At 41.4% G+C, this 13,936-nt stretch overlaps 2 protein-coding genes across 7 annotated transcripts in view; both read right to left on the reverse strand.

The window, feature by feature from the left end:
• psmd3 (proteasome 26S subunit, non-ATPase 3) overlaps window positions 1-2,373 on the reverse strand; it is a 30,588-nt gene extending 28,215 nt beyond the window's left edge. Inside the window, exon 1 of the mRNA XM_080213602.1 lies at window positions 1,942-2,373. Within this exon, the coding sequence (XP_080069728.1) occupies window positions 1,942-2,119 (178 nt within the window). The 5' untranslated portion in view covers window positions 2,120-2,373. The remainder of the gene's footprint in view (window positions 1-1,941) is intronic.
• A 5,209-nt stretch (window positions 2,374-7,582) lies between these two features.
• The window catches only part of LOC145358978 (ORM1-like protein 3), a 46,337-nt gene continuing 39,983 nt past the window's right edge, over window positions 7,583-13,936 (reverse strand). For all 6 annotated transcript variants that reach the window (XM_080213333.1, XM_080213336.1, XM_080213335.1 and 3 more), the window contains exons 3-4: window positions 12,238-12,389; window positions 7,583-11,238 (exon numbers count right to left, since the gene is read on the reverse strand). In XM_080213333.1, the coding sequence (XP_080069459.1) occupies window positions 11,103-11,238; window positions 12,238-12,389 (288 nt within the window). In that variant the 3' untranslated portion in view covers window positions 7,583-11,102. The remainder of the gene's footprint in view (window positions 11,239-12,237; window positions 12,390-13,936) is intronic.

A 13,936-nucleotide genomic window follows, 5' to 3' on the forward strand; every position in this document is an offset into this window, starting at 1 on the left:
TTTTTGGACTGTGGGAGGAAACCGACGGAGACATGGGGAGAACTTGCAAACGCCCCACAGTCAGTGACCCAAGACCGGAATTGAACCTAAGTTCCTGGCGCTTTGAGGCAGCAGTGCTAACCACTGTGCTGCCATAATGTTAGCTTTTTTTTATTTCAAATTTGTTTAATTAACTGAATTGCCTTGGCGGGATTTGAACTCTAGGTCACTCTCCAGCAACTTAACCATTACACTATAAGTCCAACATTTGTATGTGTGATAAGTACCATTTTCTCCAAGTAAGACCACCCAGTTCTCTGGCACTAACTTATTAATATAAACTTTAGATGTCTATATTAATTTTTTGCCCATAATAATAATATTTTATACTGAGGGGATCAGATCCATCCAGACTTCTGCCCCTAGTTCCACATTTTATTACCACATTTTTTGTATCATTCAAGTTATGCATGATGATGAGCCTTATGAATGATGACCTGTCTATATTGTTGATGATGAACTACAGGTAGCTGATCAGCTTTCTGTCCCTAACTCTCACTATTTATCTGGGATATTTTACTTCAGTGGGGCTTTTATTTAATATGTGGGCTTTGGTGGCTAAGTCAGCATTTATTGCTGGTGTTTTACATTACACTAACTGTAATATTGTTTACCTTCCAATGTGGTCAGATGCATACACCTCACAACCCCACTAACTAAATGTTGAATTATCCCAGCCTAACTATCACTAAGATAATCTTGTGTAAGGGTCTATTTTACGGGTAGGGTGGCCACACTCTGTCCTCAAGCCCCACTGTTTAACTGGATATTTCAGGCTGGGGTTTGTACTTAGTGCATATTTAACCCTTCGGAGTGATGAGATCAGCTCTCAGTCCCACTCTGTTTAGACTGGCATTGTTAGGTTTATGATTTGTGGTTACTTATTCTTCAAGATTATCAGATTTAGTTCTCTGCCGGAATACCTAATATTTATCTGGAATCATTTAGTTTAATGAGTTTAAGCTGCACTGGTGCCAACATCCAGGGTGATCAGATCCATCACGCAAACCAGCCTCCCATCCATTGACTCTGTCTACACTTCCCACTGTCTCGGAAAAGCAGCCAGCATAATCAAGGACTACATGCACCCAGGACATTCTCTCTTCCACCTTTTTCAATCAGGAAAAAGATACGAAAGTCTGAGATCATGGATCAACTGATTCAAGAACAGCTTCTTCCCTACTGACACCAGATTTTTGAATGGACGTATCTTGCATTAAGTTGATCTTTCTACACCTTAGCTATGACTGTAACACTACATTCTGCACCCTCCCCTTTCCTTCTCTATGAATGGTATGCTTTGTCTGTATAGTGAGCAAGAAACAATACTGTATCCCAGTACATCAACAATAATAAATCAAATCAAAAAGATCCAGCTCTCTACTTCCAATGCCCCTATAGCCTAGCTGAGTCATTTTACATTGGGTTTATTAGACATTGTTATTTGAGGCTCTTTTACCTTTCACAGTATTATAGCTCTCTACCCCCAACCCCTCGCTGTTTTAACTGGGTTATTTTACTCTCCAGGGTGATCCAGTTATCTGCTGTCAGTCCCTCGTTAATGGGGTAATATATTTTGGGTTTACAATTTGAGATATTTAGCCTTCTAAGGTGATATACTTCTCTGTCCCCTAACCCCTCACATTTTAACTGGGTTATTTGGGATATTTTACCCTCAGAGCGATCCAGCTCTCTGTCCCTAGTCCCTGGTTAACTGGGTTATATATTTTGGGGTTTATAAGGTGTATATTCTACCTCAGGGTGATCCAGCTCCTTGTCCTCAGCCCTTGATTAAGTGGGTTATATATTTGGGGGTTTATAATGTGTATATTTTACAGCATATTTTATCCATCTCTCTGCCCCTAAGCCCTCAGTATAAGTGGGTTATTTGGGATATTTTACCCTCCAGGGTGATCAAGTCCAGCTCTTTCTGACTCTTCTCGCCGCTCTCCGGTTGCTCGCTCTCGGGCTCGACCGACACGTCTTTCATCTCCACATCGGGGGCCGGCGGCCCGGCAGCCAGCTTGGCCTTGTCCGGGGCCGGCTCCTTGGGCTTGTGCTTCCCGGCCGTGTCCTTCATGGCGGCGGCGGCGGCAGCTGGGGAAAGGCCGGGCTCTGGGCTGGGGAGGTGGGGGTGGTTCAAGCTGCGGCCTCGGGCTCTCCGGGGGGGAGGTGGGGGGGCTTCACCGGGCTCTCTGTGCGGCTTTACCGGGCTCTCTCACTCCGCACGATGACTGGGCACAACCCCCCCGACTAGGCCGCGCCACCAGTCACTCACAATCAACAGCAGCATCATCCAACGCAGCCCCAGCTCATCGAGTGCAGACTGATCAATAGCCCAGAGACTTGTCTCTATCTGGTCAGCACCACCCACAGGCAGGGGCAGTGGCGCAGGAAGAATGTACTGATCTGGGAGCCTGAAGACCTGGGTTCAAATCCCAGTGGGGCAAATTTCTGGTACTGTGCCACCCAGTCTTAAGAGTAGATTAGTCGCAAGCAGGCTTACACTAATGAAATCATCGAAACCCTACAGTACAGAAAGATGCCATTTGGCCCATTGAGTCTGCACTGACCACAATCCCACCCATGTCCTACCCCCATATTTGGGCACATTTTACCCACTAATCCTCTAACCTATGCATCTACAGCCAATTTAGTATGGCCAACCTAACCTGCACATCTTTGGACTGTGGGAGGAAACCAGAGCACCCGGAGGAAACCCATGCAGACATGAGGAGAATGTGCAAACTCCACACAGTGACCCCACCTGGAATCGAACCCAGGTCCCTGGAGCTGTGAAGCAGCAGGGCTAACCACTGTGCTACTGCGCCACCCACAGTAATGAGTTTACTGTGAAAATCCCCTCATCACCATTCTCCAGCGCGGAGAATTTAGCATGGCCAGCACATCTTTCGGACTGTAGAAGGAAACCCACACAGACATAGGGGGAAGAGTATGCAGACTCCATAGAGAATTGAACCCAGATCTCTGGTACTGTGCCACCCAGTCTTAAGAGTAGAGTCACATGTAGGCCAGACTGGCTAAGGCTGGCAGATAGTGAACCAGAGGGATGTCACAGCAGTTAGCATTTCACAGCATTAGGGGACCCAGTTTCAATTCTGTGCTTGAGTGTGTGTGTAGGTTGGACACTAAGGGGTAATTTAGCACGTCCAAAGATGTGTGAGTTAGATGGGATTAGTCACGGTACATGTGTGGGATGACAGGAAAAAGTGGGGGAAAAGATGGCCTGGGTAAAATACTCTTGATTACCTGTAAAGACTCACATTCCAACTATTATCTTGTAAATTGAGTTTGTGTGGTATATGCCCTGTTTGTGAACACAAGTCCCTGCTCACCTGATGAAGGTGCGAGACTCCGAAAGCTTGTGCTGCCAAATAAACCCATTGGACTTTAACCTGGTGTTGTAAGACTTCTTACTGTGCTTACCCCAGTCCAACACCAGCATCTCCATATCATAAAATACTCTTGTCAGAGTCGCAGTGCAAACTGAATGGACTCTTCTACATTAAGGGATTCTATGATTCTGTAAATCAATGATAATTTTGCAGTCACCATTACTGAGAGCAGCTTTCAATTCCCAGATTTTATTTATTAATTTTAAAATCCATCAGTCTGCCATGTTGGAATTTCAATCTATTTCCCCACAGCCCAGGCTTCTGGATTACTAGTCCACGAACATTACCTCAATGTCTCCCCCGCTCTGCCCCCCAAGTTTATGTTATATTTATGTTAACGGATTAGAGGATGCTGATCAATTATTTTATCTTCGCTCACGACTTTGAATTCAATACTTGAAAATAAGCTGTATAACCCTCATCACGCTTAAGCCAAAACAACACACTTAATCAGCATCCCATATGCTCAGATTTCTCAAAGTGCTTTGCAGCTAATGAAGTTTTTTTTTTAAGTATAGTCACTGTTTCAATACAGAAACCACACCTGCCAATATTCGGCGAGCAAACTCCCACAAAAAGCAGTCTGAGAATGTTAAGGGCATGGCTGATGGGACATAGGTTGTTCAAATCCCAGAACAGAAACTTGAAACAACTATCCAGTGTCTGCAATTTGTATAGTATGAGGAGAGGTTTGAAATACATAAATTATATCCTCGACTCATTATGATGATTTTGTAGTAAAGCAAATGTTTAGAGAAATAGAACTAAAAAGGTGCTCTCCAATAAGACGATGGCTTTACACAGTACCACTACTTTAGACAATTTGAACGATCTTAACTACTGAGCTAATTCTCCCCAATCTGTTCCACAACACCTCACAGACTTTAAGATCTATAAAAACCCAGCAACTTTTACCACATTCTGTTGGGGTTGCTTCTGAGGTTCAATCAGCAGTTTGCTTTTCAAGACTGGCCTTCTTCACTGTATGCTGTATAGCTAGCTACTCCTGCTGTTGGAGATCTTCAGCAGCCACTACATAGGATTCAGTGTCCCCTTAAATAAGTTTCCCCCTTAGTTTTGGACTGTGGGAGGAAACTGGAGCACCCAGAGGAAACCTATGCTGACATGGGCAGAACATGCAAACTCCATTGAGACGGGTAGTCACCCAAGGCCAGAATCAAATCCAGGTCCCTGGCACTGTAAGGCAGCAGTGCTAACCACTGTGCCACCATGCTGCCCATAAGTCTACATTAACTAAAGGACAGGGGAGTGGGATTAGCTGAGTTACTCATTGCAGAGAGTAGCATTGAGATAATGGGCTGAATGACCTCCTTCTCTGTTGTAACCATTTTATGATGTGGAGATGCCAGTGTTGGACTGGGGTAAACACAATAAGAAGTCTCACAACACCAGGTTAAAGTCCAACAAGTTTATTTGATAGTAAACCCACTAGCTTTTGGGGTCTGCCCCTTTGTCAGGTGAGAGTTCTGGTCACAAACAGAGCATATAAAGGTCATGAGCATTCAGCCTCTGATCTTCAGGTAAACGTTCTCCAGGGCAGCCTTCACGACATACAACAGCGCAGAGTCGCTGAGCAGAAACTGATAGCCAAGTTCCGCACACAAGGATGGCCTCAACCAGGATCTTGGGTTCATGTCACACTATCTGTAACCCCCATGACTTGCCTGGGCTTGCAACATCTCACTTACTATCCTGTCTGGAGACAATACACATCTCTTTAACCCATGCTTAATGCTATCTTCACTCACATTATCTGCACCTTTAAGAATTAATTAGCTGTAAAGACTTGCATTCTAATCAGTATTCTATAAACTGTGTATGCCTTTACATGCTCTGTTTGTGACCAGAATACTCCACTCACCTGACAAAGAGGCAGACCCCGAAAGCTCATGGGTTTACTATCAAATAAACTTGGTGCTGTGAGACTTCTTACTGTGTAACCATTTTATGCATAACAACTTTAGTTGCCAAGTTTTTTGGGATTTCTCTGTGCTCTCCCTCTTGCTTCTTGTTCTGTTAAACATGTTTGAAACTAATGCCAGAATTATCAGCATTCTTTAATCTTATCTTTCATTTTGCAAATCAGAAAGGTAGTCCAATAGTACAGAATTGCAGGTATAAATGATTAAGTTGATCAAGAATCTATCTAGATCCGCCGTAAAAAAAATTAAAAGATCGCTTCCAGTGCCTTTTGAGGAAGTGAGTTCCAGAGACTCTGACTGATTGCCTTAAATTTTTCCAAGTGCCCTGCTATAACATCTTTAGTAATGGCTTCTAACACTTCTTTGAAAATAAGTGTGTAAACTGCTTTTGCAAGTTATGTCTAACTACTGTCCTAACATGTCTTAGTCCCAAAATGTGGAACAGCATTGGTGCAAATATGATTTGCTTTGCCTTCAGCTCTGACAAAGGGCAATCCAGACTCAAAATGTTGGCTCTATTCTCTCTCCACAGAGATGGAATTTCTCCAGCATTTTCTGTTTTTGTGTTGGTACCAACATTTCCAGGCACACACACCCACCCATAAGGTTTTAGATTCTCCCAGCAAACAGCAAAAGGATACTTTTGTGCTACGGTGCCACAACCCACTTAGAATTTGATCAGACCTGCCCAACTTTCATTCATTACATAGAAATTTAGAAAACAGGAGCAGGAGGCGGCCATTTGGCCCTTCAAGCCTGTTCTGCCATTCATTACGATCATGGCTGATTGTCCAACTCTATAACCTAATCCTGCTTTCTCCCCATAAACTTTGATCTCATTTGCTCCAATGCTATATCCAGCTGCCTCTTGAATACATCCAATGTTTTGGTATCAACAACTTTGTGGTAACTAATTCCGCAGGCTCACCACTCTTTGGGTGAAGAAATGTCATCTCACCTCATCTCCATCCTAAATGTCTACCCCAAATTCTCAGACTGTGCACGCTGCATCTACCCTGTCTAGTCAAGTTAGAATCCTTACAGCCAGAAACTTTTGCCACAGTTTCATCCCCATAGGAAAGCAAAATACCATGGACACTGGAAATCAAATAAAAACTAAAAATAATGCAAATACACCAGTCAAGCAGTTTTGGTGGAGAAAGAAACTTGAGTTAAGGTTCAGATTGGTGACCTTTCCTGGCGGCAGATGTGACCAAGAAAACCAAATGTGAACAATATGATCTGATGAAAGGCTCTCAACCTCAACTGTTGGCTCTGGCTCTCTCTCTCTTTCCATTGTTGCTGTCTGACCTGGAGTATTTTTTCTGGTTCATACCCATATCAGAGATTAAACTACTTTACTCCATCTACTGAATTGGCAATCCTAACTGGGCAACAAGGAGTAACAAAGATTCACTGATAGAAACACAGGGCTGCTAGCAATCAGTACCTAAAATATGAATTAAAAATTTGCCACTCAAACTTGAATACATCACACCGTCCCTGAAGTCAGTCATTAGTCTCAATGGAAGTTATTATCCAGAAATCTCGATGCTAAATGATTAAGACTTTACAGAGAATCCTTTTGGTACTGAATTACTTCAATAAAAAGTAGTATTGGTGAAAATGACTTGCTAAGCTCACATCTTACCATGGCTAATGAGTGTGATAAGTTATCTGGAGAAAGTTAGGGATATTTCCAGTGCTAAATCTTCAAATACTTGAAACTAGCATCATAAACCACAAGAAAAGGAATTAAACAGGGTAAGTGATCAGATTTTGAACCTTCTGCACTTTTAATTAAGTTTTATAAGTTCGGCATTTACCGTAAAGGAATTGGAGTTAAAATGCTGCCATATCTTACAATAAAGTTGCAACTGTTAAATGAAACAAGCTTCAGTGATTAGGGGCACAGTGGCAATTACCATAGCTTTTTTTAAAACATTCTGCTTACAGCAATAGGTCATGCAACATGCTGGGGTTGTGGGGCTAAGGCATGATCTCTCACTTATGTTTCAGACTACTTTTGGATGTATATATTGGAAGGAGGGAGGGTTTGGGCAATCAGGCATCTCCAATCTTACACCCAACACACTCATCGTTGAAAGTTCCAGTGAACATCGTTGAATGCAACAGGTCGCATTCAACTGCGTTGTAATGCGAGAACAAAAGAGACTGCACAAGTTTACATGAATACTGACCTTTATTAAATATCAGAATACTGTACAAAGGAGTAATAAAAATATTATTCACACTTTCTTACAAAGATCTAGATGAAAAACATCTGCGTGCAGAAGGGCAGTTGGCTTACAGGACCCTTTTGCAACCAGATGCTAAATTAATTCTTATTTACAAGATGTTCAAATACACAAACACACTAGTCCCCAATGCAAATAATTCTTCAAATGGTTAATATCACAACTGATAGACTGGCATAAAATTCAAAGGCCCAGCCTGGCACATATTTAATTTAGATTCCACCAAAATAATTTTGGTATTCGTACCTCTTACAGCCACTATAAAAATAGTGCAGGTGTTTGACCTGGGTTGTCCTGAACTTGAATCACTCCATCAATTCCCACATTTGCTATGTTGAGGGGGCGGGGCGCATTAAGCACTGATACTGCATCAGCCCCAACCCATCACCCATTACTATTTAAGTTACGTACTGAAAGTGGAAGGAAGTTAAACAAAAAAAAATACTGTACTTTCACCACAAAGGTTTGCAAGTTTTTGACAATCCGGAACCCAAAATACTATAAAAACAGCCTTCCATGATGTCTTTATTTACCAGCATTCAAAAAACTATAAATTCAAAGCTTTAATCATCTTGTACAAGGCATCGGATTAGAATAGTCAAGCAATATTTTAAAATGTTTAACAATTCCTGATTACAGCAGATTAACCTTTTCACTGGTTCATCCTTGCACTGAGTTTGAACGACTTGACAAAATGCCTGCAAGCATTTTGCAAATAAAGATCAGCAGACAGACTTTAGCAACTTGCAAAAATAAATCAGAGGTTTACACACACACACACACACACACACACACGAGTCTGTGCTGCTGCAGGATCAAAGGTGACAGGGTTACCTGCTGCAAGTGTTAACTTGTTTGATAAGTAATGCTTCAGGTAGAATTACAATCGATTTGCAGAACATTGTTCAATTTCGCACAGGACTTTTTAAATGCGAGTCTGCAGTCCAATTGCTTTCCTCCTACTTTCCTTTTCACTGCAGAAAACTGGTGTCAGTTTGTAAACATTTTAAAAAGTGCAACTTTACCATTTCTTCTACAATTGAGTAATAGTGCAAGAGAGAGGATTATGATTAAATTCCAAGATTTAAAAATATGTAAACTTTCAATTATTGCCAATAATGTATTCTGCTCATTAGGTTATACTGGTAGACAATTCCACGTTGGCTCTCAACCCAAAACACCTCAGGATACTCTTCCCAGTGAGTATAACAACTTTTTAAAAGACAAATATATGGCAGATTTCTTTAGAAGCTCAGCATCATTCAAGGTCTAATTGAAAAGTAGTAACATATTTGCATGTGTACCTCAGCAGGGAAATACAGATGGTAATGGAAATTGGTTTACTTGCTCTCTAGCTTTCTCCTTTATGCCGCCAACACCATCAAGCCCTCACTGGCGTAGGGTTCCACACAGCAATAAGCTTTGTCCAAGGTGGAAGACACTATTCACGATTGTGCGTTATTTCAATCAATTCCTGTGTTTGTTCCTAGTTATTAATGCGTGGGTCTTCAGAGTTACTAGTTCAGTCATTAAAGGGACACTTTAGCAGCGTTCAATCATCTTGCCCAACATCCACACAAGCACATCTCCAGAAGAGGCTAGTTGCTGGACTCTGTTTATGAAGAGACTGTTTTCTCCTCTGTAAACTAGAGTCAATGAGACCAATTGTGGGTCTCTACCACTGCCCTAGCTAGTTAGCTGACACATTTAAAACAGGGCATGTCCCTGGCTTCTCCCTCCTTCCTGATCTATATGACTCAATTAATCGCGATGGAAACACACTGAACCAATGTGAGTGGCTGACAACTTTTTTGTCTAAAATCACTGGGGGAAAATAATACTTCACATCTCCTAAAGCACCCTGTACCAGTATCAGACAGTCAGATCAGGGATGGCACAAATCAGATGTTCACTGAAGTTGCAGCAATCTGTCTTAACCCCAACTACACTATTATCATAGCATTTCCCAGATCTGTTAACTTCATGGTCTTGACAGATTTTGCCAAATCAGACAGACAGTCTTAGGAACTGGGTTGAGAAGTCAAAATCTAACTTTTCTTTCCTCCCACCACGCGTTGGCTTCAAAGCCCAATTCCTAAAAGCAGAAGTTCAGCAGTCTAACTAACCCACTATATCCCACCCAGGCATAGTTTCAATCCCTTGCTGTGGTACGTCTCCATATGTTATTGCTTAAAACAATTCACAGTGCTATGATTTTTGTAGTCCTAGCAGACTGCAAGCAGGACCAGCAGAACGAGCCCGTACTTCAAGTATGCAGCAGGAATACCATAGAATATGAAAGTCATATACATTGCTACCATCCAGGGGGGAAAAATCAAATGAACTTCGTACATATTTCTTCAGCTGGTCAAATTACAACATACTTTGACAGAAGACAACCAAAATTACATTTTTGTTAAAAAAGGAACAAAAGTTAGGCAAGTGGCAAACTTACAGGAAAATTGCATGATTGCTGATGTTTTGCAGTATTCCAACAACTAACATCCTGATTTGGTTTTGAATGTCAAAATAAAAATCATATTGAGATTCCGTACAAACAGGTCCTGGGTAGACAAATTTAAGTATCCAGCCTCAATCACTGTCCTCATTTAAACACACAGGATCTAAATTATTTAACACTTCAGATGCTTTATAAAAAATCCAACAAACACCTCTTTAAATCAAACATTCATATGTTGTGCTTCAAAACACATCCTCACTAGTGTTTACATTCTCCCAAGTGAATTTTTCCACACACAACACTGAATGCATGAGATAGAGAAAAAAGAAAACAAAATAAATAAAAATTATCTGCAAAAGATGGTAATTAAAATGCACAGTAAGACCAGCACTGTCTCTTTAAAGAGGCTACTAAGCCATATAGACCATGTTTCCAAGTACCTTAACATCGTGAAGGACAGCTAATCCTGCCATATTGGAGCATACATATAAATGCATTGATTTTATAGCCTTCAGCAACTGCTTCCATTGTGACACTGAAAACAAATCTTCTGCAAATATCAAACAGCATATCTTCATAAATCTACTTTCATTACAGTATTTACATATTATACTTTTACATCCGTTTGGTCACAATAGACAGCAAAATTCGCACACCGTATCAACTAAATGTCTACCACACCCAAGTTTCCTCCACTTAATATGGCAATCAAGGCGTCAGAAATATTGTCTGGGAGAATAGGATCTACAGGCAGTAAACAAAAAAAAAAGCAGGCTTTCTACTCCGAGCACTGCAAATATTTAATATGCGATACCTGAGCAACCAACGTGAGCTGCTTCATTCACAAAGATACTACTCATAATTAAAACGTCCATGATAAGGGATTATAGGGTGCCAGGTATAAGTCCTAATATCTGAACATGATGTGTCCTTGCTGCTGATGGCTGTTCCAAAAGCGTTTTCTTTCACACTTGTATTGTCGCATTCAGTACTTGTTGATGCCAAAGATTCTGACTCCATGAAGTTGAGGCAGCTTCGGGATGAGGACACTCATCAGCGAAACTGTATTTATAACAAAATGTAACTTGTCGTATTTTGTGTAAAAACTGGTAAGAAAATACCTGTTTTTGAAATGAAAAGACAAAAATAAAGCATCAAAACCTTCCTGAAGACTTGGCAACATTTTCACAACAAAGCCCAAATCTAACACTGCAATAAAGTTACTGAGAAAATCCCCTAATTGCCACACTCCGGAGCCTGTTTGGGTACACTGAGGGAGAATTTAGCATGGCCAATGCACCTAACCGACATGTCTTCCGGACTGTGGGAGGAAAACAGAGCACACAAAAGGAACCCCACACAGACATGGGGAGAACATGCAGACTCCACACAGACAGTGACCCAAGCCAGGAAGTGAACCAAGGTCTTTGGTGCTGTGAGGCAGCAGTGCTAACCACTGTGCCACCTTGCTGCCCTATTTACAGATCTTTGAATTCAGATCATAAAGATTCTAAATTTTGATAACTCATTGATAAATTATTTGTTTCTTCTATTTTGTAGAAACATTTAAACATGACAAGAGCACAGCCAATAATGGAACAGCTTTCTTGAACTTTTTATCTCCCCTTATTTCTCATGAAGGCAGTGAGTTGTGTCGAAGTGTGTTGCTGTGGGTGATAAAAGTCCTCCAATTGTTCACCACCTTGAATACTAATAGCATTGTCAGACTATTTGATCTTGGAGGCCACTACAACCAAAAGGCCACTGTGTACCCTGACAAGGGAGTTCCAGATTTCATAGCTAACTAACAACAATGGGAATCCTGGCTGATGTCCAACCCTAGCCCCATCTCTTCTAGTTTTGATAAGAGTGTGTAAAGCAATTGTTGAAACCCCAGTGGTGCTCTGGTTGGACCAGAAGTTGGTAGTTTTCTGAAGTGTACAGCTCAGGATCAAAGGTTTTGTATAATCAGTGATGGAAAAGAAGGGAAGTTTTCTATTATTTTTCAGGGATGATGCATTACAAAGTCTATGCTTAAAAGGAAGATAAAATCACGAGTGCCAGATTGGTCACTGCTCCTTGGACTGACTCAGTCTTCAATAGTTACGTCTCAGACTCACAAGATAATAGGTGTGATTGTGAGGAATTTGCGCGAGGCTGTAAACTGCACTCCATAATCCATCTGCTCCCAGTGAGTCAACAGCCGTGCCTTTCCTTGGTCTGGAGTTTCAAATGGTGTTCCCTTTACGGTGTGCAGGAATATGTACATTCCCTGGAGGCAGAGAGGAAAAAGAGGATTACAGATACCTGGAATGCTGTAAACATGCCAATACATTCCTTCAATCCAGTTTACAGCAAAAATATTAAGATAGGTTTATCTCAAGATGACTGGTACTGACACCGATATGCAAGATATTAGTGTTTCAGTTCAAAGAAATATCCAGTACAAATCGCAAAAAGCTTCTCAAGTCTGTTGACCTCGACAGCTGTCATGTTTTACTAAGTGGTGGGTGCCATAGAATAATGAACTTATCTATAAATTTGGAAAATAAGGCCTCTTGAATTAGGGAAATTAATTCCATATTTTACCACAAAATATTTCAAATCCATCTTCATTGAATCTATCAGCATGGATCAGATCTGATATTGAATATGTTCAAGATGGAGTTAGACAAATTTTTGATTGACAAGAGTTCAGGGGTGGAGGGGGGGGTGGGAAGAGATGGCACGCAGAAAGGTGTTGTTAAGGCCTTAAATCAGATCAGTCAATTGGGCAGCACAGTGGTGAGCACTCTCAGCGCCAGGGACACTGGTTCAATTCCGGCCTTGGGTGACTGTCACTATGGAATTTGCACGCTCTCCCCATGTCTGCGTGGATTTCCAACGGGTGCTCCGATTTCCTCCCATGGTCTAAAGAGGTGCAGATTAGATTGATTGGCTATGCTAAATTACCCCTTAATGTCCCAAGGTATAGGTTAAGGCCAATTAGTAAGGCAAATATGTGGGGTTACGGAGATTAGAGCCCAGGCAAGAATCAATGCAGACTTGATGAGCTGAATGGTCTCACTGTCAGGATTCTATAACTCCATGAATGATCTTATTGAATGGAGAGCAGGCCCAATGGACTGAATGGCCTACACCTTCTATTACTTCTTATGCCCTTATACTTTGCAATGTATCTGGCCCAGTTGCTACATGGGTACTCACGTAGGATGCAATCTTTTCTCCCCTCAGGCAGAAAAAGGTTTATACTGGGGCACAGTTCAAATGCTCGTGGCAACCTGACATTCCACCCAGGTGATTATTCACCACTTACATGATGCATGAACATCTGCAGGCCATTTAACCAAAGCAGGCTAAAGATGTGACCTTGAGTTGAACTTTACTACCAGACTCACAATAATCTACTCAGTGTCTTTCCATCCTCCCTTTCATAAACCTGTTCTTTCATAATTCCACCGCCCGTTCCCAATCTTACTCCTCTATTGTAGATCTTTTGATCTGTCTCCCAACAGCTTAAATTTGATATTCTCATCTTAAGTGTTCAAATCCTTTCATGGCTTCACCCCTTCCTATTTCTGTAACCTCCGGTAGCTATACAGAGCCTCTCAAACTCTTGACTCTGACCTGTTATGCACCCTAACATTCCTTCACCCCACTTATCAGCCAAGTTTTGAAATTCCCTCGAGATTGTGCCATCTTCCCTTTTCCTTTTATGGCCTTTAATCTTAAACGTACTTTTGGTTACACATTATAATCTCTCTTCCTTTGACTCATCATCCATTGTTTCCTTGCATTTTTTAATTTGTTGTACACAAA

Source organism: Carcharhinus amblyrhynchos, chromosome 27 (genome assembly GCF_965287045.1).
Source record: "Carcharhinus amblyrhynchos chromosome 27, sCarAmb.v2.hapA, whole genome shotgun sequence".
Taxonomy (NCBI): Eukaryota; Metazoa; Chordata; class Chondrichthyes; order Carcharhiniformes; family Carcharhinidae; genus Carcharhinus; species Carcharhinus amblyrhynchos.